This window comes from Myiozetetes cayanensis, unplaced genomic scaffold (assembly GCF_022539395.1).
Source record: "Myiozetetes cayanensis isolate MyiCay16 unplaced genomic scaffold, myiCay2020 scf20-37, whole genome shotgun sequence".
NCBI classification, from domain to species: domain Eukaryota; kingdom Metazoa; phylum Chordata; class Aves; order Passeriformes; family Tyrannidae; genus Myiozetetes; species Myiozetetes cayanensis.
Window position 1 is genome coordinate 13,965,300 of NW_026087412.1, and position 24,541 is coordinate 13,989,840.

At 43.7% G+C, this 24,541-nt stretch overlaps 1 protein-coding gene across 5 annotated transcripts in view; it reads right to left on the reverse strand.

Moving 5' to 3' along the window:
- The window catches only part of CREBBP (CREB binding protein), a 92,540-nt gene that overhangs the window by 51,841 nt on the left and 16,158 nt on the right, over nt 1-24,541 (reverse strand). For all 5 annotated transcript variants that reach the window (XM_050317595.1, XM_050317593.1, XM_050317596.1 and 2 more), the window contains one exon: nt 4,121-4,297. In XM_050317595.1, the coding sequence (XP_050173552.1) occupies nt 4,121-4,297 (177 nt within the window). The remainder of the gene's footprint in view (nt 1-4,120; nt 4,298-24,541) is intronic.

Consider the following 24,541-nt stretch of genomic DNA (forward strand, 5'->3'; position numbering starts at 1 on the left):
GGCCTTCCTCCCTGGAAGGGCACAGGAGTTAAGTGATTTTCACAAAGCCTTTTATTTCTGGTCTCCAGAATAAAACACCATTGGTCTATTTTAAGGAGCCTCAGTTCTACTTGTTCTAATTAAACCTGGCCTCCCAGTTTAAGAGCTTTCTTCCTCTCTCTTGGAAGTCCATAGCAAAGCACACCTGAGACATCCTCCCCCCAGTCACTTTTCCCCTCTTTTGATCAAAATCTGTTAATACAAAAAGTATAAAAGACATAAAAGGAAACAAAGAACTCAACACAAAGCTCTTGAGGTAGTTTAGTAAGAGATGGGGGAAAAAACACCCAGGAGAAGATGTGCTGCTCCAATTCTAAGTCAAGAACCAAGGAGAAACGATTTCCTTCGCTTCCAAAAAGTAACATTCTCTCAACTCCATCTGCTGGTCATAGGGATAACTGTGAAACCAAGCTGGTGTCTGGAAGCCAAACTTCAACCATTGTGTTCCTAACTCATGTAGAAACACTAGATTTACTGGTATGTCCATGAAGGAACCATCCATCACCAGCCCTGGGACAGGGAGCGCAAAGCTTCAGTGAGTGCGATGGGAAAGTCTAACAGGGTTCCCTCCACTGACAGTTCATTCTGGAGCCTGCACATTCCAAAACCAGGAGCCTTCTGGCTCCTGAACAGGCTGCACACTGTGCTGAGTGCCCAAGAGTGAGCTGTGGCTCACTTGCACAGCCCAGGGATTCTGCATGATCTCAGGGCAGCAGAGCGCTGCCAGTCCTGCATCAACCATTTCAGCGACACTCAATCTCAATAACGTGGCACCAAAACTTCCCACAACACCAGAAGCAACGTTTCTCCTTTGGAAACAAGCCTTTCCCTCAAGATTCCAAGCTGCCCATTCTGTAAAGAGAACTGATTCTGTAGCAGCCATACAAATTAAGAGCTAATATGCTCTTCGGATCCACCATTAAAACAAAACAAACAGAAAAAATCAATCCATCCTGCTGGCACTGAAAATTAATACCTTAATGCTGACCTTTTAATCATTTTAATACCATAAGGTTTGTTCTTCTTTTCTAATTAAAGAGATTAATCCAAATGTGCTTCTCAGGGTGTAGTGTAAGGTCATGCTTGGAACACAGGCTGCAAAGAACTAACACTTCTGAGACCCACTTTATTGGGAAGGGAAGAGAGTGCTGTTCTCAGGAGAGTGGTAGCCTGGATTTGGATCAAAAAAACCCAAATGCACAGCTGCAGCACATTTGTCCTGGCTGCCAGGGTTATGCCTGGCAGTGGCAAAGCTCCTGGTTAGTGGTGGGGACAGGGGTGTCACACAACAATTAGAATAAAGCGGGTTAAGAAACTCATCTTTTACTTTTGGAGCCCACATGAAGGTGTAAGGCTGAAGACTGAAAGCATTTAAAAAATATCTCGCTTTTCAGGATTTAGGGTTTTCAGATAATGGCTGCACCTTTCTATTTCCTCTTTTCTCATTTATATTCTCTTCATGGTAACCACAGTGTTCAGTGCCATGTTGCAATCTGGTTTCCTGCCTCAGATATGCCACATATCACCAGTGTTTGCATTCACATGGGCTTGTCTCTCACATGGAATAGTCCTTTTGGAGCCCTTTTATGATAAGAATAGTACAGAGGGCTGGTTTAGCAAGATATGTGGTTTCAATCAGCCCACAAAAGACCCTGGAGGTTTTTATTTTTAAAATATGTAGTTGGTCTTTCACTTGCTGTAGTAGATGGAGTCTGAGCTGATCCTCCATGGGTTCATTTTTGAGAGATGTTAACAGTCCTGCCCCCGTCAGGGTCCAGGACAGGCACTGTCTCCAGCAGACCATGCACAAGGCCAAATACATTAAACAAACCATCATCTCCAGGGTCCTGAAACATCCCAGGACACAGAAATGGCAAAGGAAGCTTGGCATGATTGCTCCACCACTGCAGCTCCGCTCTGGGACCTGCCCCTGTCACAAGCTGCTTTTCACAAGTGCCACTTGGGTCACAGTTCAGTTGCCCAATGTGAGAGACAGATGTCACTCAGATGTGTGCTCCTATAACTCACTGAATGCTAAGAATGTTATTTTACCCTTAGAAAATATCTTAATATGCAAATAAGGTTTAGCAACTCAGAACCTACAAACCTCAGGCTCTGAGTCAGCAGATTCTTCCACTCTTACTGTGTTTAAAACCAGGGCAACACATCTTTATCTCAGAGAGGAGCTGGGAAAATTAACTAATCCTAAATGTTAGGTCTGCTCCAGTGCTGGCTGCCACAGGAAAAACCATTTGGAAAAGATTTCAGTGAAATAAGTTCCAACATCCCCCCAACAATGCCCACAGCCACACACTGAGCAGCAAAAATAGAACTAAATGTTGACTGTGTGCTCTTTCCAAGGGCTCTGCTCATATTGTTCACTGAGGAAAGCAAAGTCCCTGTGGAAGGAACAGCATATGGCCATGGATGTGCTATTACCAAATAATTACACTGCCTTACCCACTGCTGCCAAAGAAAGGTTAAATTCTTAACAAGTGTGACATTTCCTTTTAAATTCTTGGCTTTACAATACAAAATGTTTGGATGGAAACTTCAGTTTTTCAAGTTCCACCCCTGCCAGGATTGTCACCCCTCTAAGCCACTCGTGAGCCACGAGCTGAGACCTTTTGGCTCGACAGTGCCAATGCCTTTTGGCTGAAATGGTCATTACTCTCCACATATTGCACATATGAAGCTTTTGACACCTGAGAAACAAAGAAAGATGGTTCTGACTGTTCTCTCAGCTGCTGTTTTTGACATCTTAAAGAAACTGCAATTTGTAGTACTGGGAAAGTTTCCCTCATTTTCCTCTGTCTCTTGGACAAGATGGGAGAAAGGAAATAGTTTTTTATTTCTCTCCCACCACAAAACAAACCCAGATGGCAAATGCCCTTTTTACTCCACCTGAATATCTGCCACTGCACCTTATACTAATAAGTGAGTTTATTAAAATTCAGGCTTCCCAAAACCTGATATTTAAATGAGCACAAAATTGGGCTTCAAGATCACCCAGTCCCTGAGAGGAATATGGCCCCTTGGGGAGACCTGCAGGTTCCTTGTAGAATCTGGAAAATAATTTATTTGCTTCACACCTGACCCAAAATTTTTAAAAACAAATTTAGAGCAGTCATGCAGCAAATTGTCTTTTACAAATATCCTGCACTAGTGCAAGTGGCATTCTGAAGATGGTTTTAAATACGAGTCACCAGCTCCTTTCCATAATCATGAAGAGTAAATGACAGATGATATTAAACAACGACTTCACAGTGTGACTACAGAAAAATTAGGAGTGATCCTCTAAAATCAGGAGAAAAAGAGGAAGTTTATTACATCCTGCTGCCTGTCATACAGAGCCTACTGGCGACAGGCAGGTAGCAAACTCTCTGATGGAAGGACAAGCATTGGTTCTGCCAAAAAATAGTTGTGTTTTTTGACTTAAATTAAAAAAAATAGGTAATTTGCATCTTATGGAAGGTTTAACAAGTTTCTATAGTAACTGCTATCATGTATAAGAATATAAAATGCAACATGCTGAGGTTTCCATAGAAACAACACAAGCAGTTTGATTAATACGCAACATCCTGAGACAAACGGGAATATTTCATTTTCCTTGATCAAGAAAACTCGAGTAAACAGAATACTACAAACTTGTAAGGTATCCTAACAAGAACTGCTCTCATAGGCTTGGGAGCTGCAAGTTGTGCACCACATAAAGTGAGAAGCACGTGGGGTGTTCACTACAATAGACCCTCAGGATTGTGAGGTTCCATTTAGCCTCAGGAAGGTGATGATGCATCCAACACATTCTAACTGACAAACAGAACTTAGAGAAGACGTTTTTATCTGGTTGGAAACTAAATGTACCAGACAAAACGAAAGGATGCAGTGCAGTTCTTGTAACAGAACACTGTGATTGCTCAGGAAGTTAAACTCCTGCATAACAATGTACACAAAGGAACCCCGGGGCAACGCTGATGCTTAAATGGGAGGTGATTTGATAGCTGCAGAAGCTGGATCACCCAAGAACTCAGAAAGCACCACGAAGAGGTAAAAAATGCTGGAAGCAGCAGGTCCAACTCACCATGTTTGGCACACTGGTGACGGGAGTACTCTTGATGTCAGCAGGAAAGGGAGACAGACTATTGGCCATGCCTGGCTTGGTTGGTAACTGAGGATTCACTCCTGTAGCTCCCATCTGCTGCCCTCCAGTTTGACTGAAAGGCTGCCCAAAGGGACTAGTGTTACCTGTCATTCCCATCTGGAAAAGAATGAATGAAATGGTTAGAATTGCTGTGATTCCAAAGGGACATTAAAAAAAAAACCAACAAAAAAATCCACATACATTAAATATCCATCTTTGCATTCACAGAGACCAAATTCTAGTTTAAGTTGCTCAGTATGAAATTCTCAATAGTAAATTCACAAATTCACAACTTTGATCAAGTTAAAATATATTTCAAAAAGATGCTTTACAAATATATACATCTATGTGGGGCTGAAGTCTTGCAATTCAACTTACAAAACCAAAGGCAAGCACAGGATTATCCTTCCCGTGAAAATTGGCAGAAATTACATTTTCCAACACTGCAGAAGCTTTTGAATGCCCAACAAACCTCAGCTCCTGTGATTACTTTGTGCATTCTGTGCACAAAGCATGGCTTTGTAACATAGCCTAGATGAGAAGGGAGGGGAATGTATAGAGGCATCAAGTTAATGGTTATCAGCTTGTGTTCTGGTGCTTGAGTGTCTGAGCAAGAGGACATCTATCTAAAGCTGACATCCTTGACAAATGACACCCCAAAACTTCTTAGTTTAGCAAGTAGAAACACAACTACCCCTAAATAAACAATCCCTATTCATCCAAAGAGCCCCTTGGCCTGCAGGAGTCTCTCCCCAGCAGTGAAATCTCTGTTACTGGAGCTACTCAATATCACATTAGACAAAAGGTCCTGAAGACGTTATAGCAGGAATTTACTTCTTCCAAAGAGGATGACTAAGACTAGGATCCTTCTTGCTCACCTCAAAATAAAGAGGAAATTTCAGTCACAGAACCATTCAGGTTAGAAAAGACCTACAGAATCATCAGGTCCAACCCGTGACCGATCACCACCTTGTCAACCAGACCAGCTGTTTCTTGAACACCTCCAAGGGTTGGTGACTCCATCACCTCCCTGGGCAGCCCCTTCCAGTGCCTGACAACCCTTTCAGTGAAGAAATTCTTCCCAATATCCAACTCCAACCTCCCCTGGCACAGCTTGAGGCCATTTCCCCTTGTCCTGCCCCTTGTTCCCTGGGAGCAAAGCCCAACACCCCCCCAGCTCTCCACTGCTGTCAGGGACTTGCAGAGCCAGAAGGTCCCCCCTGAGCCTCCTCTTCTCCAGGCTGAGCCCCCCCCAGCTCTCTCAGCTGCTTCTCACAGGACATGCTCAACAGATCACATTTGTTCTTCCCCCTGCCCCGCACTGGGAGGATTCCCAGGTGACTTTATCACCTGTCAGAATGTCCTAAATATAAATCCAACTCCTGAGCAAAGTCTTTATCTGAAATATTAAATTGTATCTTCCTCTTCCCTTGACCTGCCCAGCCTTTCCTTACACACCACAGTGGTTTTCCACATCCTGGTCTCTCCTCTTCCCTTACCAGCAGGGATTCAGGGGGAATAGCTGGAAGAAGGGCCTCACACATCAGCTTATCACTGTAACAGCCCCATAATCAGGGATTACTCAGTGGGTGCTCTTCATGCTTACAGGAACCAGACTGAAGGAGCAGTAAATTACCCCGGGGCAGAGTCCAATGAACACAATTGGACTGGGCCTCGTCCTCTCTGCCCCTGTACTTTGCACCCTTGGGTTTCAGACAGGGCCCAGCTGCCCTCCCAGCAGCTTCACGTCAGGAAACGCTCCCTTTCCCTTTCCCTGCACAGCCACTGCTGCCAGATTTGGGCCTTTCTTCACTGTACAAGACGTTCTATCTTTACACATTAAAAAAACAACATCCCCAAAGCTGTTACTTGGCAATGTAAGAGGTTATCGAGTACGTGCTGTGTTCCAGAGTAAAGCTGAATAATTCAAATAGCATCTATAAGACCAAAAACCAGCATCTGAAGTTTAATCCTGAGACTGCTTTTAAAGAGAAGCGGTATTGGCTACTATCACATGGCACAAGTATCTAGCATTTTATTTTCTGTATTTCTGTGTTTGTTTTGTTGACTGCATGCTCAAAGAAATTAGTTTAATTATTATTTCTCACACCATGGGTTTTGGCAGCTCTTATCTGAAAAATTAATAGCAAAACATTTCATAAAATTACCCACTAATTCAGACAAGGTATGAGAAACGATCGACTGATAACTACAGCTGTTCATTAATGCTTTGAGGGTCTATCAGATTAACAGTGAGGAAAATGTCTGAAACTAAAAGTGAGATTTTGAGAAAGATTAAGACGGACTATTGAAACCTTTCAGAGGCCAGAAACAGGAACTGTAACTGCTGGGCTGTTATTCAGCTTCCCCGTGTCTTATTCCCAACCACAAACTTCATTTGTCTGTGGAAGGATTTGACCCTTCCAGTCTCTGATCTTGTTTAAAAATAGATTTTTTGAAAAAGTATTACCAATATTTTGGTCTCAAAAGACAAAGAACGGGAATATTGATTTTAATTTTGTTAAAACATCTAGAACACCCCCAAAGCACTGAGGGCCTGAAATCCTGACAGGTACCACCACGTGGGTGGTTTTATTTTATTTTAACATTTCCTTTTCAATAGATCTTGTTATTAAACATATCACAACTCAGTATGACAACAAAGCAATCTTTCCAATCTTCCAAACTGAGGATGAGGATGACTTTTCCTACTCTAGGTGGTCATTAAGTCATAAATACTTGTTTGAAATTTTAAGAAGTGCCTTGCTGTTCTTTGAAATAGCAGAATAGCTTCCAGTTGAAACTTTGTATTTTGGTAATCCTGCTCTCTGCCACGTTGTATTTCTGTCCAAAGTTGTGCTTCCATAAGGAAAGGGAACCTAAGGCTAAAAAGTTACAACAGTCCATAACTTTAATAAAATAGCATAGTTTGATAGTATTTTAAAACATCAGACATGCCCTTTAACCCACACTTCATTTTTGTAAATTACTGCCAATGAAACAAAATGCCAAAGAGTTTTTTTTTTGTTTGAAGTCCATTTACAAAAAATAATCTAAAAAGGTGGAAAGGCATTTTTTACGTGGCAATCCCTGAAGTAAATATGGAGACAAAAACTCATCACAAGCTGAGTTCATTAAAACTGATGGATGCTTCTTTCAGGGGGGTTAAACTCAGTTTTTCCTGGAGTTAAGAATAACAGGACTGTGATTTCCAGACACTAGGAGTGCACAACACAACACAAGACCTGCTCTAATGAACTCTTATCAGTTTATAAGAGCTTCCAACCAAGCTGGGATCGATGAGTTTTAGTGGCAGAACAACCTGCTGCCAAACAGCACCAAGATCCACGGTGTTCCAGAGCTGTTACCGGTACCCTGAGGGGCGGTCTGGAATGTATTCCAGCAGCAACCACCTCCAAACACAGCCAGGTAGGGAGGGACTCCAGCAAAGCCAACCTCTGGCAGCTCCTCCCTGGTGGGAAGGCAGCAAACAGGAGATGGAAGGAAAGGAAGAGTTGGAAATCACACACTGCAAGACACCCAGGCGCGCGAGGAATTAACTGCAATTCCTGGTTAATTATCTGAACGCTGAGCTCAGTGACTTCCGTGGAACTTTAAACCACGGCTGACTGAAATCTCAAAAGATAACTGGTAAATACAAGCAGAGGACTGAGCCTGTGAGTAGTAAAGGTTTTACCCTGCTTGTTCATTCTGCAAACTGAAACCTGCAGCTCCGGAGGAAAGGAGCCAGGCTCAAACGCTGCAGCTCCTGCCTCTGCCCCCAAGGTTTCCTCCCGTGTGAAATGAGGGGGCAGGTGGGGGCAGGAAGATACTCAAGAGACCTTTGTTTTTATATTTCTGAAACAGAGCTGCGATCCCAAAATAGGGGAAGATTACCAGGTAAGTACAAGTCATCAAGAAGATAAACCAGCAAGAACGGAGTTAACAACCTGGTAAGAACGGCCGTTTTCACGGGGAACTCTGAGCCATCACAACGATTTCTATTTGGCCTAAAGTTCGTTAAATTTGCTTTCCTGAAAGGAATAAAAGCGAAAAGCGATCCAGTGTGAATTGCTTCTTTTTGCACCTGCAATGAACGGGCTGAGCAGTGCCTGACTGGGCTACTCCAGCTTCCACAGGCAGCCCGTGCATCTCCACTACAAGAGCTGAAAGCTCCTCTCTGAAAACCTCGATGATGTTGCTGTTCACTCCTACTTAGTTCGAAGCTTAAGGACATTCCCTTCCTGTTGCCTTCTCCCCTTCCCTCTCAGTTCATCTACCTGTCGCAGCCACCATTTTTGGCAGCCACGTTCCCTGCACTCCACTCTGGGGTGTCCCTTTTCATCCCACTTCATCCTCTGCAACTCACGTTTCATACTTTAGTTTCTGGGTTACAATTTTGGGCAGCTCTTGCTTCTTGCCCAGCTCTTTGTGGTCCCAACTCCGTGATTTCTACCCACCAGATCAAAAGCAGACTCTTTCCCAAGCAAGGTGTTTTCTAAGGCAGCTGTTCCAGCAGCTGCAACCAGGGAGATGCAGAGGTGCATCCCAAGCACAAGTCAAGGCTGGAGGTGCTTGAAGAAGGAACGTGATTAATGCAAGACATCAGCTTGAACACGCACAGTTCTTCTCAGAAATATGATAATGACACTCTCTTTTAATGGAAAAGAAGCATTTAATTTAATAATTCTGCTATCCCAGAAAGACAAGCAGATTCTGTTCCCTTTTTTATCACTATGGCAACTCCCTAAGATACCGGAATCTATTACCCGGTGTGGATAGGAAATGGGCTATTTCACTCTACTCTCACAAGCCAAGGAATGTACAAACTTCCAAGCTGAAAACAACCCCCAACACTTAAAACCTTCCTTCAGCTGACTTGGACCACCAAGCCACTGCCCTGCAGCCTGTTCTGAGCAGCAGGTGTTGGAGGCACTTCTCTGGTTTTGCTTTTTAGGTCTCGTCAGAGCAGAACAGCAATTCTGATTCCTCTAATTTCTGGAGTTTCATAGATATTATAGAGCAAGGCTGTGACCAATCTGAACCTCATCCGAGGGTGCAACTCACACGTGATATGACAGAGGTAAGAAGTTCACCAATCTATATTTCCAAGATACCTCAGGAGCAGCCTGAATTCCACACTTGCTGTTTCTTCTGCTTTTCAAGGTTTTTTTCCTCCCTTCTTCAGCACCACTGACATAACTACAGTACCTCTTCCTCCAGCCCAGCAGCAAGGAGCTGCTACCTCTGGTACCCTGAGTGTTCAGGTTGCAAATAAATCCTGTCCTTTCCTCCTAAGTTTTTATTAACTGTCCCCTCATCTCCAGCAGTCCAGGTTACTCCACTACCACATTCCTCAGGGGTTCCCAGGACATGCAACAAATACAACAGGCTGCAAACCCCACTGCTTCTTACAAGCACATCATTTCCTACTCACAGTCCCTCTTTTAGCTTCCTCTCCAACCAGCTGTCATAAACCACACAACTGTACACAGTTCTGCTCCTTCCTATCCCTTTCCCTTTGGGATATTCTGTCATCTTCTGTTGTCCCGACCCACCTTTCATTCCAACATTTCCAAATTTAATAAAAGGTCTGGCAGGACAGATTGAATTCACTTTCAGCTTTCTTGTGAGAGAGAAAGCACCTGCATTTGCAGGCATGTGCCAAGGAGTAGGACCCACCTCTGCCACACTCCTGGGTTTGTATCTTGCACCACTACTGCCTCCATAAAGTTAATGCTACTAATTATTAGTATTATTTCTTTAATTAGCTGGTCCATCCAGATTTGTCCAAAAAATAAAAACAAAGCAAAAACTCAAACCAACAAACTTCTCTCCAAATTAAATGTTGATTTTCATTAAGTTTTGAAGCCCTGACTCTGTACAAAAATAGAAGAAGGTTATTCTGGCTGAGTACTTAAAATCAAAATACTACCATGGGATTTGGACTTGCCTCAGAGTAGAAAAGATACAGAAAGGTTGATACGAGAACCAAAGCACTGAAAGCAGCACGGGCTCAGTGGAAAATAAGCCTGGCTGAAGTAATCTGATTATGATCCAATCCTGGAAACTAAAAATAGTTATCGTTAGCATTCATTTCAGTATCTGCTGAGTATCTGACTGTAGAAAACAAGCCTGGAAAGAAAGGAAGCAAGCTAGACAAGCTTGGCTGGGCTTGGAGAGCCATGAATCGGCACAACGCTTGAAGAACAGCTCTGAGCTCCCAAAGTGCCGACAGGAGGGATGAAAACTCGACTGGGCGAGGGGAAAGCAACACCATCACGTGTCTGGAGTGACGTGAATGCTGCTGCAACGACAACCAACACGCTCTATTAGGGCTTCAGGAGCCATAGGTAAAAATTACAGGACCCAGGGATGCCTCAAGAACTATTCAAAGGACTAAAAGGCATGGCTAAAGACAGGCTAATTGCAATCTAATAGCCTAATTTATTTAGCTTACTATTTAAGCTTATTAATTTGCTTATCTTATTAAGGCAAGGATTGAAGTGATCCTAAAGTACTGATTTCAGGAATAAAAAGGTGATCTCACAAATATTTCTTATTAGCAAAGAGATAAAAACAGGTAAGAGCTGAAGCTCTGTAGCTTCAAAGAAAAAAATTAGAAAAAAAAATTGAAGTGACCAAATACTAGTGAAATTGTTAAGGTTATATTAATGTCTTATTTAAATAAGGTGTGCTTCTATTCATCAACAGGAATTAGTTCACAAAGATCATAAGGCCTCTAATCAGAGGTATCCTGATTTTCTATCACTTTCATTTTCATTAGCTTAATCCTTTATAATATATATATATAATATATAGACTAGAAAGATTACAAGTTCCCTTCTGCTTGTCTAAAGACAACACAGAAAGGTGAGAAGGAAAAGTTAACTTGGGAAGCAAAAATATCCTGAGACCTTGAGCAAAGCCCATTCACCAAAGCCAGGGAGAAGCAGCAAAGGCCAGGAAAGCTGAGATGCAGAACAGAAACCAAAAACTGAACCAAGCTATCGCACCCCCCTCTGCCCCACAGGGCTGTGTCACTGAGCAAGGCTGAGTGAAGCCTCAGGTGGCTGCTCTTCCAATGCCATGGGATCACTGACACAGAATTCCACCCATTCACCCAATCCAGCAGCAATCCAGTCACCTCTTCAGGCTGACACTCACTGCAGGATCACAAACCAGTTCTGTTGTCAGTTAACTCAGGAAACTGTGCCTAAACACCAGTGCCAGGACAATCAGTGCCTCATCTCCCCTCCCTTCCTCAGATCAGTTTTTCTCCAATCACTTTGGAAATCTCTGGTCAGTTTGACCCATTTTTGTGAATGGTCTCCCAGATAATTCAGTTCCCAAGACTGCTGAGCAGAGAGATGGACAGGTAGATTCTGACACTGTCCTGATTCCAGCCAGTGCTTCCGAGTGAGCACTTGACTCTGGCAATACAATCATCTTTTTTCCTCCCTGCTAACCTGCACCTCGGCTGTGGAAACACTTCCAAGTCTCTAGTTAGCAAACTAGAGAGGAAATGCCCCATGTCCTGCCAGTATGGACCAGCCTCTGCTATTGGGAGCACATGCCCTCTGCTCGACAGAGAGGACACAGCCCATGGGGTGACGTGGTTTTACCTGCATGACCACAGAAAGGAGCTGAGGAAGTGGGATGCAGCACAGATGTGTGAGCTGAGCAGAAGAACAACCCCCACAAGGAATTGTTCAAGGATAAATGCTGCTCCTGTTTCCAGTGGGCAGGCCCTAAGACAGAACAGGAGGGATGATGGTACTTCTGAGCCTCCTGAAGGGACCTCTGGTTCATATTTCTATGTGGGCAATGAGTTCCATGACCAGAACTAGAGGGGCCCTGCCTGCAGCTGGGGAGGGCAAAGGGACAGTCAGAGCTATTAGACTGTGTGGATCCAATGGCACATCAGACCCACAAGAGTGTGAGGCTTTAGCTCATACCAGCACACAATGTACCCTGATGCCATCGAGGTATGAAGAGGAAGAATCCATCTCTGTCTCTGGGGTGACAGAGGGATCCCAAGAGCTGACTGTACTGGAAGTTGAAGGGAACCTGATGGGGAATGAATGGCAAAGCCCCCCCCATGGTGACTAGCACAGAGGCCCTGGGCATCCTTGGCACAGATCACCTCAAGGGAGATTATTTCAAGGACCCAAAAGGGCATTGCTGTGCTTTTGGGATAGCTGCTGTGGAGACAGAGGGAATCAGACAGCTGAACAGCTTGCCTGGCCTCTCAGAGGACCCCTCTGCTGTGGGACTGCTGAGGGTTGATGGACAACAAGCAGTGATTGCTACCACTGCAGTTTAGTGTCAGCAGTGATCACCAGCCAGGACTCCGTGACCCCAGCCAGGAGATGATTCATGAAGTGGAGAGCCAGGGAGTGCTCAGCAAGACTCACTCCCTCTTTAATAGCCCCACATGGCCAGTGTGTAAGCCCAGTGCAGAGTGGAGGCTGGAGTGGACTGTGGTGGCCTGAGCAAAGTCACAGCACCAGTGACTCACAGAGCCCCAGCCCAGGGAGCAGGGCATGGAGTGGGGGTTTCCCATTCCCTGTCATGCAGCAGCCTCTGGGAAAGGTGACTGGTGCAATAGACTGTCAAAAACCACACTGAAAACAAGGGGTGGTGGGACCTTCAAACACTGGGATCTACACTTAGCACAAGCCACCTTGTCAGTCAGAACTAGAGGGTCCACCACCCGAGCTGGCCCTGCCCAATCTGAACCTGCACGTCCTATAGAAGGGGATGAACCCCCTCTGGTGCACATGAGGAATGTGTTAGGAAAGACAGATTGGATCAGTCCTGCCTCAACCACTGGCAAACCCACCCGTGGGGTTATTTTTGCTCAAGGACCTGGTGCACTTGGGGGGTGATGCAGAAGGACAGAGAAAATCGTGGTTTTTTCCTCAGGGGGATTTTGGGTGAGGACAGTCTGTAATGTTGCACTGTGTGATACTGGTTGCTGAATGACACTGCCACTGCCATGGACAGTGAGGATGGAGTGCTCCACATCCACCAGTCCTGAGCTCCTTTTGCAGCTGGAACCAGCTGAGAGCACATCAAACACATCACCCCTCCTGCCCTGGAAGGCATTTAGGATGGATGGAAACCACAGTCCTGGGACTAAATGAACTCACCAGACATCTTGGAGGGATGGCCACTGACCGTGGAAATGACACCTGTGCTTGTGTATATACAGATATATATTAACACTGGAAGGTGTAGGATCTGGGCGTGACACAGATGGGACAGAATTAGGGGTGGATAATGTCCTGCTTCCAGCCAGGACAGGGTTAATCTTTGCAGTAGCTGGGAGGGGGCATGGCCAGGGCACTAAACTGGGGAATACCATTCCTAAACCAGGACAGACACTCCGATTAACATCTCCACGAAGAAAAGCACAGAGACCTCTGCCGTCACCCACTGCATTTAGCAGCACACCCAGTACCCAGGGCTCTGCAGGAGACACCATCATCGCCAGTTCTGTCCTGTCAGCACCTCAGAAGTTATCTGAGGACACGGGAGGCAGCTGAAAGCTCGACAGGAAACAGTTTAGAAGACCCCTGAGGAGGGGTGCTGTGAAGAACTGCAGCTTCAATAACGCCAATGAGGACACACAGGCAATCTACTGGTTATGCCACTCCCTGCCCTGTTTTGGCAATAGAAAAATAGGAAGGTCCAAACTGTTCCTACACCTCTGAATCTGACAAGGAGGAACTCAAAAAGTCAGCCTGTTACTGAGCCACCACTGCCCCTGTATTACTGTCGGCTTAGTCTACGGCATAAAAGCTAAAAATCAATTTAACTGTAAGCCCCAGATTAATAATTTAAATTATTTCAGAGAACAGAACATGCATGTCATAATTAAAGAAGAGAGAGCAGAGGCATCCTAGATCTGATCTCTTTTGATAAGAGGCCAGATCTTCACAAACTAACAGCAGTGTTGAAGAGTCACATACGTGAGAGCTTGGCTGCTCAACAGTGTAAATTGCTCTAGTAAAACACATCTGCCACTCATGACTGCTTTCTTCTAAATCCCTGGCTTTGCAAGGAAGGACGTTCTCCCTGCTTCCTCCAACACTTCCTTCCAGTGTTGAACGAACAAAACAAGCCAGGGTGATTAACATGTAAGTGCTGAGGAGACACTGACTGCTTCCACCTTTCCAGAGCTGCTGTAAACTCTGCTGCTGTTCTCTGAATGCCTGAGCTGGAACTTCGGGGTTCCACACAATCAATACCTTTAGGCTGGCAGAGCAGATGTGCACAAACACTCCAACCCTGAGTAACCCCCCGGGCTACTCAGCAGCATCCAAAATCCCCAGTTACATCACTGAGATGTCAGGGATGCTTTTCTACTCTCTCTCTTTTTTTCTTCTATAAAATAAAGCAAGTTGGCATGCAATGGGAATTCTGCACTTCCCACTATGACCCACAGATCCAAGTACAGGACAGGGATGATTCAGAACTTCTGGACCCTTTACTTCCCCCTCAACAAAACCAGCCACTTAATATCCATTATTAGATTAATCCTTCAAGTTCATTTGTCATCGAATTACCACACCTAGCCCTAAATCTGGGCTTTCAACATGTAACCTGGTTAAAGAGCTCAGCATTTTGTTCCCTCTTCCTCTCCTCCCAACCACGGAAATGTTTTTGCATTAACAAGCACCAGGTCACCTTGCTTGGCTTAAATAATTTTAACTTTCTGCTTTGGTGCTTTCCTCAAGACGAGGAAATCAGGCAAGTCGGGTGTCTGAGGTGCTCAGAAGTTACAACTGAAGTACACAAAGTACTGTGAATAAAAGAGTAGATCTAGGTAATGGAGGACCTTAGAAATTCACACTGACAGATAATTCAGCTGCTCTTCAGGCTGTTGGTGACAGTGCAAGAGGACAGCAAGGTTGATTCCTGCTTTCCAGAGGGGTAACTCGAGGAGACAGGGACCTGTGCCACCTGCACCACTTCCCTGCCGGATCCCAGGCGAGTTTAACACTGACTTCCTACGAGCTGGCATCAACCACCTGGAGCCCCTCCCTGCTGTCACCACTCCCACCGGCGCTTTGCCCGCCCACTCGGGACCAAAGAGCGGGGAGGAGCTCACTCTTTGGACTCTTATCTCCCTCTGGAATGAAGCAGCGATCTCCAGCAGGAAGCAAGGTCCACCTCCCTGATCACGGCTCTCCCCCCTTCACAAACGAGCCTGAATTCCTAATGGACCTTTCAGGTCCATTAGGAATTCAGGCTCGTTTGTGAAGGGGGAGGACAGGCTTTCTTTACTACTGCTGGCATCATCTTGCATCTGTTTACTGACAAAAAAAAAAGTAAGTCTCTGCTAATTACTATTTCATCCTATAGTAACGTGTTCCAAGAGAGAGCCACCACAGCGTTTGGAACGTATATTGCCAGAGGGACAGATGGAGAGGCGAGGAAAAGATTAATCATTTGATGGCAGAGAGCCAGTGGTGTTACCAAAAAGAAAAAAAAAGAAAATAAAAAAAGTGAGTTCGGTTTCGATGCAAGAATGGTGGCAGTGCCGGTATCTGAGGTGAGAGCTCACCTAAAGCAACCTGCAGGTTTGGCAGTTTGACAAAACACTCCGTTAAAAATGCTCACTTTTAAAGTCAGTAACAAGAAAGCCTTAAAAAAAGGTAACATTTCAATCAGCTCTGAGAATTAAATCACAATCTGGCTCGCAGCGTTGAGACTGTGCTGGAAAGTCTCCACTCTCCCACCTCTTTAAGCTGATTTCTATAACCAAAGCCACAACAAATCCATGAGGCAATTATTGTCCTGTTCTTCAGTAGTAAGCTAACTCAGAAAAATGCTCAAATGCCCAGGAATAACTAATTTACTTCGTCCTTTATTACAAAAGATCAGGTAAAACGAAAAATAAGATTTTAAAAAATCCCATTAAGAGGAAGACAGGTGTTTTATGGCCAGTTGTAATAAGATTTGAAATTCTCTTCCAAGCATTTCACAGAGGTCAAAGACAATCTTAAGTATTCCAAGACCATTAAATAAATGAACAAATGTTTCCCCATAACTATTGAAACACAAAATTTCATGGGAAAAATGCTCTTTACAAACGACTGGATACACAGAGAACAAACTCTTAATACATTTAATGAGAAACCAACCTTCTCCAGGAAAAGGAAATGAAATAATCATGTACTTGCCCTGTATGGATGCCTGGAGAAGGAAAATGTCTCCAAAATTCTGCACAAATACTACAGAATATTCTACAACTTGTGCACTCAGCAGCACTGCTGTACTCCTGAATCAAGAATAAAGTCAGAAGATTTACTCTGTGACGAGTGTCACCCCTGCAAATAACAACTTCAAAGCTCTAATGGATAATTAGCCACAACTGATCAATGTATTCCAATTGCTTCAAGAGCTTTTATGAGTGCCAAGCAGAACAAGTAACTCAACAACACTTGAGAGGATTCTGCAAGACTGAAATTCAGTGAAGATACAACCTGGTTGTACATTCACAGGCCAAAATCTTGAATGAGTTACTTCTAGAAAATGCCTCAGTGTGAACTAAACCATGTCACAGTCACACAAAACCAGAATTTTATAAAACAGGTTCTCAACTGAGTATCCCTGTCCTGCCCCAGTTCCTGTGCTTCACAATCGTTAAGCTGAATGAGGAATTAGACAAGGGGCAATGGCTTCCCACTGACACAGGGCAGGGTTAGATGGGATATTGGGAAGGAATTGCTGCCTGTGAGGGTGGGCAGGCCCTGGCACAGGTTGCCCAGAGAAGCTGTGGCTGCCCCTGGATCCCTGGAAGTGTCCAAGGCCAGGTTGGACGGGGCTTGGAGCACCCTGGGCTGGTGGAAGGTGTCCCTGCCCAGGGCAGAGGGTGGAATGGGATGGACTTTAAGGTCTCTTACAACCCAAACCAGCCTGGAATTCTATAAATGGAGGCTTCTAAATCAACAGGAAATTCAAACCGTGTCCATGCTCCTTCCTTTATTTCCTGATATTGGATATCAGCATTTCAAAAAGCACCCAAAAGGCCCCAAAAGCATTGACAGCTGTGTCTGGCAGCACCTCAGCAATTCACAAGTTGCCTATAGCTGGCTGGAGACAGCCAAGCAAAAGGAGAGCACGTCATGCTCCAAAAATTCAGTATTAAAAGGAATAAGCTGTTTTGGTAAGAAAAGGCAGCAATGCTATTTAAAAGATTTTTTTTTTCCCCATTTATCTCCCAAAAGCTGGCTAAGGATACATTATCCAGCAGTCCCTGTGATGTGATATTCCATGGGGAGGGGACAGGCAATAACAGTTCTGTGGAGTAAGAACAACTGGAAAAGTATCTCCAAAATATAATGAAAAGAGCTATTCTGTGTCATTCCTTTACAGTGTGTACTCTCCTGGACAGACTGAATCCTAAAGGAGGAGTGGGCACACTGAAGGGAGAGACTGTGCCTCTGGAAAAGTAACTGTTCAACACAGACCCAGGAGGAAAATCAAACAGACAAGAAAACAAACCCACACTACAGGTTACATTAAATGCATTAAAAGAAGCAAAAATCAATAGTGCTTACTCAAAACAACCACTTAGCACAAATATCACAGCCTGACATTACCAGTCACTACGGAGAAATGTAACTATAAATAATTTACACCATTAAAATAATGTTTTAAATATCTTTAAGAGCCAAAGATGTTTGTTTTGAAACACCACATTGACTTCAAGAGCTACCGTGACATTTCCAGTCCTCCTAAAAAAGGTGCTCTCCTTGAAGATTTAACAATTCCCACGAAACTATCAAGAGGCAATTCCTACCAGGTTTTTAAACACGGCAAGGTCTGATGGTTGTCTTTAAAAACACGATTAAAACTGAGCAGTGCAAACAAACCAGGCTGTGCACACACTGCTCACCGACAGCAGCTGCACACAGGATGAGCCAGAAATGGAGTTTTTAACCCAAGATGCCCCACATCAGACTAGGGAAGCAACAACAGCTCATTCCAAGAGTGAAATCCCGGTTGTGACTCGTGGTGTTCCAACGCTTGTCCATTCCCAGGGTACAAAGATCCTCCCATGCTAAAGGCAGTTGTTTAATGAAGTCAGTTTGCCAAAAGTTTCAAAGGGCACCTGTTTTGTGTTTTTCTTTCCAAAAATCCCCTTAAAAGAGCAGCCACACAGCCAGGACAGCAAAATGCTGCAGTCACTCTGAGAACACCAAACCCTCCCACCCACCCAAAACAGCAGCATCTCAAACTGCTAAATAATCTATTTACTGATATCTTCTAGAAATATATTTTGTAGGTTTTTTGACAAAGATGTCCCTAATATTTAATGCGCTGTATTTTCATTATGGTTCATCCTAAATAATAATAATATAAAAAGTACTACTAAACCCTTTTAGGGTATAGGACACTTATTTCCCAAACCTAAAGCAGATTTGTACAGACAGATACCAAAGAACAAGAGCATCACTTTGGGGCCTGAGCATCTTCAGAACTTGTAAGCACAGACATTTCCAGGCATTGCTCACACAGAGTTTTTGTGGCACCACGAGTTCAACAATCATCTCAAGTCCTCATTCACCTAAATTTCAGTTCTGCAAAGTATTTCTGAAATTAAAGCCGCTGCATGGGTGACATACAAGCAGTTAAAACACAAGCAATAAGCTTAGTGTGCTACTTCCCTCCACAGGCACAGTAATTTCTGGAGTAAATGAAAATAATCTTCATTGTAGTAACAGAAGGAGGAGGATGAGGAGGAGAAACGAGCACAGTCACAGCAAACTGTCTACTGATGTCACACACAAACAGACTTCAGCTGCCAAACAAAAACCAACAAGTATTTCCTGCAAACGTTCACAGCAAGAAAGAAAAATGCCATCATATTTTGCCACTCCTTATACTCAGCCCTGCAGAGTAAAGCAGCAACTGTGGAAATAGGGATTCAGGATTATTTTTTTTGAGATGTGGGGGGAAACTATGTATTGAAACACCTTTTCTAGTTTGAAAAAAAAAATCAATCAAGATTTTTTTGATCAAATCAATCAACCTGCCCACTACAAAGTAGATCCGTGTAACACCTCTTGGATTGAAATTTTAGCCCCCTATGGAAGTAAAGGAATTTCAAAATTCCAAAGTGCAACAACTTTCCAACAGAACGTTATTTTCTGCCGATGGCTGAGGTGTCCCATTTCCTTCTCAAAGTGCTTTTCACTCGTGGAAGTGGCAGAAGGAGAAGGGTCTCCTTTCACTGCTTCCACTCCTGATCCCTTTCTTAGGAAGGCTAACACGGTTTATCAAGCTCTTTGTAATTTTTCAAGTTTCCTACATTGCTTTTTTTCAAAGAAAAACAGACCACCAGCATTTAATTTGCAGACCTTAATATCACCTTGCTTTGATGGATTTCTGTAGGTCCTTCCAACCACAGGATCCCCAGTAGAATCACAGCTCGCTATGAGTACAAATATTAAATTCATCTTTTAAGTAAGGGCAAGTTTTGAGACCTGCTAAAAGGTGCTGTCACCAGAAAGGCTCCTGTGAAATCATATCTACATGCATGATTAGAGTCTGTTAAGACAATTACTATGACAAAGACATTTCCTTCTGACTGGAGCAAGCAGGCATTTCGTAACTTCTACACGCCAACCTTTCAGTTGGCAGGTTTCCCCCCTCTCAACATCTGAGTCATTTTTTACCTGTGTATTAAAAAAAGCAGCAGGAAGATACGTGAGAGCAGTCTAAAAATTAGAAAGAAGTCATTTCAGTCACGAAGAACTTGGAAGTTTTTTGTTATTTTGATAAACCTGAATCAACACTGTAAACCTTGCTTTTAACCTGTGGCTTCCAAAAGAACTGGTGGATCTGTTTGTTTCACTTCCAACACCTTCTTTCAGATACACTTTGTAGGAATAAACCCCATTCCAGCAACAAAAAATGAAGAATTACAACACTGTAATAATACAATTTCTGGTTAATGACAAAATCCTTCATGTTTGTGCTGTGTTACCCCAGTCAAAGATAATGGCACAATTCTACTCTGAAAAGATCCCATAATATGCCATTTTTGTCAGCTGGATGATAAGCCAACGTAAGTTCACAGAGAGGCTTTTTAACTGCCTGGGTTTGAAGCAGGAGAGGCAACCAGGCTGTGCTTTGTCCCATCTTAGTCTGAGTGTTCCATTTCCTGCAGCCCTGGAGCCAAACTGAACCTTGATACCTGCCCAAGCCAAGTGACTATCTCTGCAAAGATCTCCAGTGACATTGCACAACTGCAAATGTGTACTAGAAATAGGAAACAACTCCATTTCAGGTGCCAGCAGTAAGAGTTGTGGTAAGCGAGCTTTTCAAGTCACCAAACCTCCTCGACGTATCAGCAAACTCATCTGTGGAGCAGCACTTTGCACGGTCATGTTTCAAAACAAAACTGCCTCAGACTTTCATTTTACTACGAGTCAGCGAGTTCTGCTGGTGTGTGTGTGTGTCTGTGTTCACATCCTCCTTCTGTTTGTATCACTGGAAGGGCACACATGTTCCCCCTCAGTCAAAAACGCTGCTCCGGTGCTTGTTATTCACCACAGAACTGGAAGGTTATTAAGAGTCCCCTGGAACTGGGAAGCAGCTCTGTTTGGAATGTGACTTGGGCTGGCTACTCGTGCTTGCCAGAGGCATGGTCTGCTGGGAGACAGGCAGCTTGGCAGCCCAGCACGGACAACTCCGTGGATGAGAAGCAAATTAACTGCAAGTCATGTTAAAACAATTCAGGCAGATTCAGACAGATTGAGAGTCACCAGAGAAACAAACTGCACCAGCAGTCTGCTCAAACACACAGAGCTGCAGAGGAATGAGAACGTCTTCAGCTGACTTAATTCACAACCAATCCTGTGCTCAGATCTGATCCCCCCCTCTGTACTGGGGGATCTGTTTAAAGAAATAGTTTGCTGCCTTATTTCTCATCACACATTTTCCTCACAGCACCGAGAGGAGTAATGTAACTACATACACCATGTAAGTCTTGTACCAGAATTCCTGCCTCTTTAACACAGTTAATCATCTTATTAAGTTGATTCAAGATTAATACCCAACACCAAAACACCACTCAGTGAACAACAAAAGGGAGCAAAACTGTGAATGTGCTTGTCCAAAGTATTATACAGACACCAAGCCTCAAAGCAACAGTAGTAGAATCCACTCCTTTTATAGCTCAACAATAAAAAAGGAACATGAGACAACTGGTTATTCTCTTGGTAGAACTAAAGAATGGTCTTTCTGCTTTCTGAAGTTCACTTGTGGTAAGAGTTCCTCCTCCCCTCTAGTCTGAACCTTCTCCTGCTGCAGCGTGCCACTGCCATGGGGCTACTCTGGCTAAAACTGAGCTGAGAACATGCCCTGTTCAAACAAATTAGGCCAATACAATTTACAGAAAAAACTCTTCTGAACTCATAGGCAAAAATCCAGCAGGACAGTTCTGGTTTGCCCATGTTAGTGACTGCTTTGAACCTGTTCAGATCTTGATGTTAATACCAGTAGTGGTACCAACTTCCAGTGGGGCTTAAATACATACACACAGGTAACAGAACTCACCACTTGCAAAGAGCACTTGGAACTCTGTATCTAAACTCACTGCTCCCTGATCATCTCCTGAAATACTACACTGGAAGATAGGACAGCCAGATAAGTTTTTCTATCAGTTTCTCCCTGCCAGGCAGGTTCCAGTTTGTATCAATACAAATATTTTCCTTTAGAGTTTCCAATAAGGTTACTCAAAATGTACAGTCTTCATAAGGCATCCCCCAAGTGATAATGCTGTAAACCCTCACAACCTGGTATGAAAACAACCAACCATTCTCTCCTGATCTATTTATAGATTCAGACTAAGACCTGACCGAATGATTTAATCTTTTTCTGGGGCACACAGAACCCAATAACGTTTGATTAAACTGCACCTTTCAGAAAGAAAAGGGAACTTGAGGCAGGTTCATTAGTTCTATGAAGAAAAACACTTTGAAACAAACCCCCAGCAAGCTATGGCATCACTGCAGTTCAACAGCAATGGCTTCTGCAGATCAGCCACACACAACTGCAGGATTTTTCCCTAAGCTCCAGCATATCCTTACTGGAGTGCTGCAGCTCTGAAATTACTGCAGGAAAGGTGATCCCTTTTGCAGAATCGTCTAAGGAGGCATCACAGCTTGGAAACACGTGGAAAAGAAAGCCCTCGAGAGCCCTGCCCTCTCATCTGAATGGGATTTCACTGCTTCTTCAGGGAAAGAGCAGAAGTACCAGTGAGGTGAATCACTGTCCAGAACTCTTCACACAGTGCACAAAGGAAGTCTGAGAACCATCCAAAATAAATGGGAACTTTCCAACACTTGCTTCTGACTTTCTTCAGGCTTTGACAGCAGTACAAGGACAAGGGGAATGCACCTCAGCAAGAGACTTATCCAACAACCCAGTTACAGAAACACAACTTCAAGCTCTTGCCAACCCCAATGAACAATAGGAAGGCTTCAAATCCCTCTCTTGGAAAAGATGAGCTCCCACAGCAACAGGAGAGCATTAGGCACAAGCACTTCCAATGAAGTGCTCATTCCTATGGAAGCAATGACCATCTGCTTAGCTTTGCTGCTGCTTATCATGTTCGACAGCCAACAGTCTTAAAAAAACAAACCCTGACAAGATTTTCTAGATGGTTTGAACACATTCTCTGGACTTAATGGACTTAACGAAAACATGCCCCAACACAAAAGGACAATTCATTACTACTGGAAATGACTGTGACAAGATGATCTGTTCCTCTGCCCCCATCAAGTGATAATCATTCAAGCAAGAATCTTCCTGCTCTTTAAAGCTGATTTCTTCAAGAACTTCAACCCAGTCAAACGAAAACTATCCTTGTGGTGTCATCCAAGAAAACGGGGCCACAACGCCACAGTTGCCAGCAAAATTGTTACAGGAAAGAAGGCTGGCAGTGAAGGGAGCAGAAATATTCACAGCAGCATGAAAGGGAAGGTTCCTCAGAGGTTTCCAGGTGATCTCAGTAGCATAAAATCACCAGTCTCTGGGAGGATCATACAAAGTCCACCAAATGCTTTGCTCATACCTCTACAGATTGAGCAAGTATTTTACTTTAATCCCTCCGAAACATTTGTCATGATGGCAGCACCTTCTGGCCCTGTGACATTGGGAATTGGTTATTTTCCACTCCCTTTTTCAGGTTAGGGGTGAGGTTTAGCCCCACCTTGGGCTCATGCAAGCACATGAACATGAATTTCAGTTACCATGCTCAGTTCTGCCTTAAAATGGCAAGTCCAGCCCAAAATTACAATATTGGCTCATGATGATGCAGAGGAAATGAATCCCAGTTACTTCTGAGAGTAGGTGCAGTGATCGGATTCTGGGTGTTTTTTTTCTTTTTCTCTTACTAAAAAGAATGCTTATAAAAACATATCACAAGGAAAAAAAAAAGAAAGAAAAAGCAATGGACTTTCCTTGATTAGTCATTTACTAAAAAAAAGAATTAGAACAAACCACCACAGTACAAAGTCTTGTCCAACAAAACTGGTCCCAAACCATGAAGGGTCATGAGTCCCACACACTGCATATAAACACACTGAATTGAGAAAAATGGGCCACTGAGTTGGACTTGATACTTGAGTGAGGTTAGTCAGTGATTGCACATCACTTACTTTAAATGCAATGAGAAAATTTTGGTTCTGAAAGTGCTTTTAGATTTCTTTCTCTGCATTTGTATTTCACACCCCTTTCCTTCCCTTAGGAGATTGCTACAGTCAGCACCCAGAGAATTTCCTTCCAGCCTCGATACAGTTTTTCCAGCAGGATGGCAGCTACATTTTAAGCCCCTGAGTCAAGTTGGGCACGTTCACTATGAGGCAGATCAGCTCCCTCACCACTTTTATTACAGCCTTTCAAATCTTTTAAGCTGCATGCATTAAGTGGTAAACACCAGGGAACAGGAGGTGAAAAAAAACCAAAACCAACCCACATTCTCCTCCAGCAGAAATTTCAGTTTCAGAAGAACGGACAAACTCACTGAAGTGCTTTGCTTAAAAGCTTTCCTCACAACTGGAGCATCAGTAAGAAAAAGCTAAACGCACAATCATGGTTGATAATCCTATTAGGACAATAAACTGGGGGATGGGAAGAAACTGGAAAAGGATATCAATCCTCAAATGACTACTAAGGAAAATGGTAAAAATAGAGAAAGCTGCTGCTCGGCAGAAAAAATTCAGGTTCCAAAATGGAACCCCTAAATCTCTGTAAAAAGATTGAGCTCACCTGCTCTCTTACTAAGAGAAACTTAGATGTAAATAAAGTACAACTTGCCTAAGGAAAACACAATGT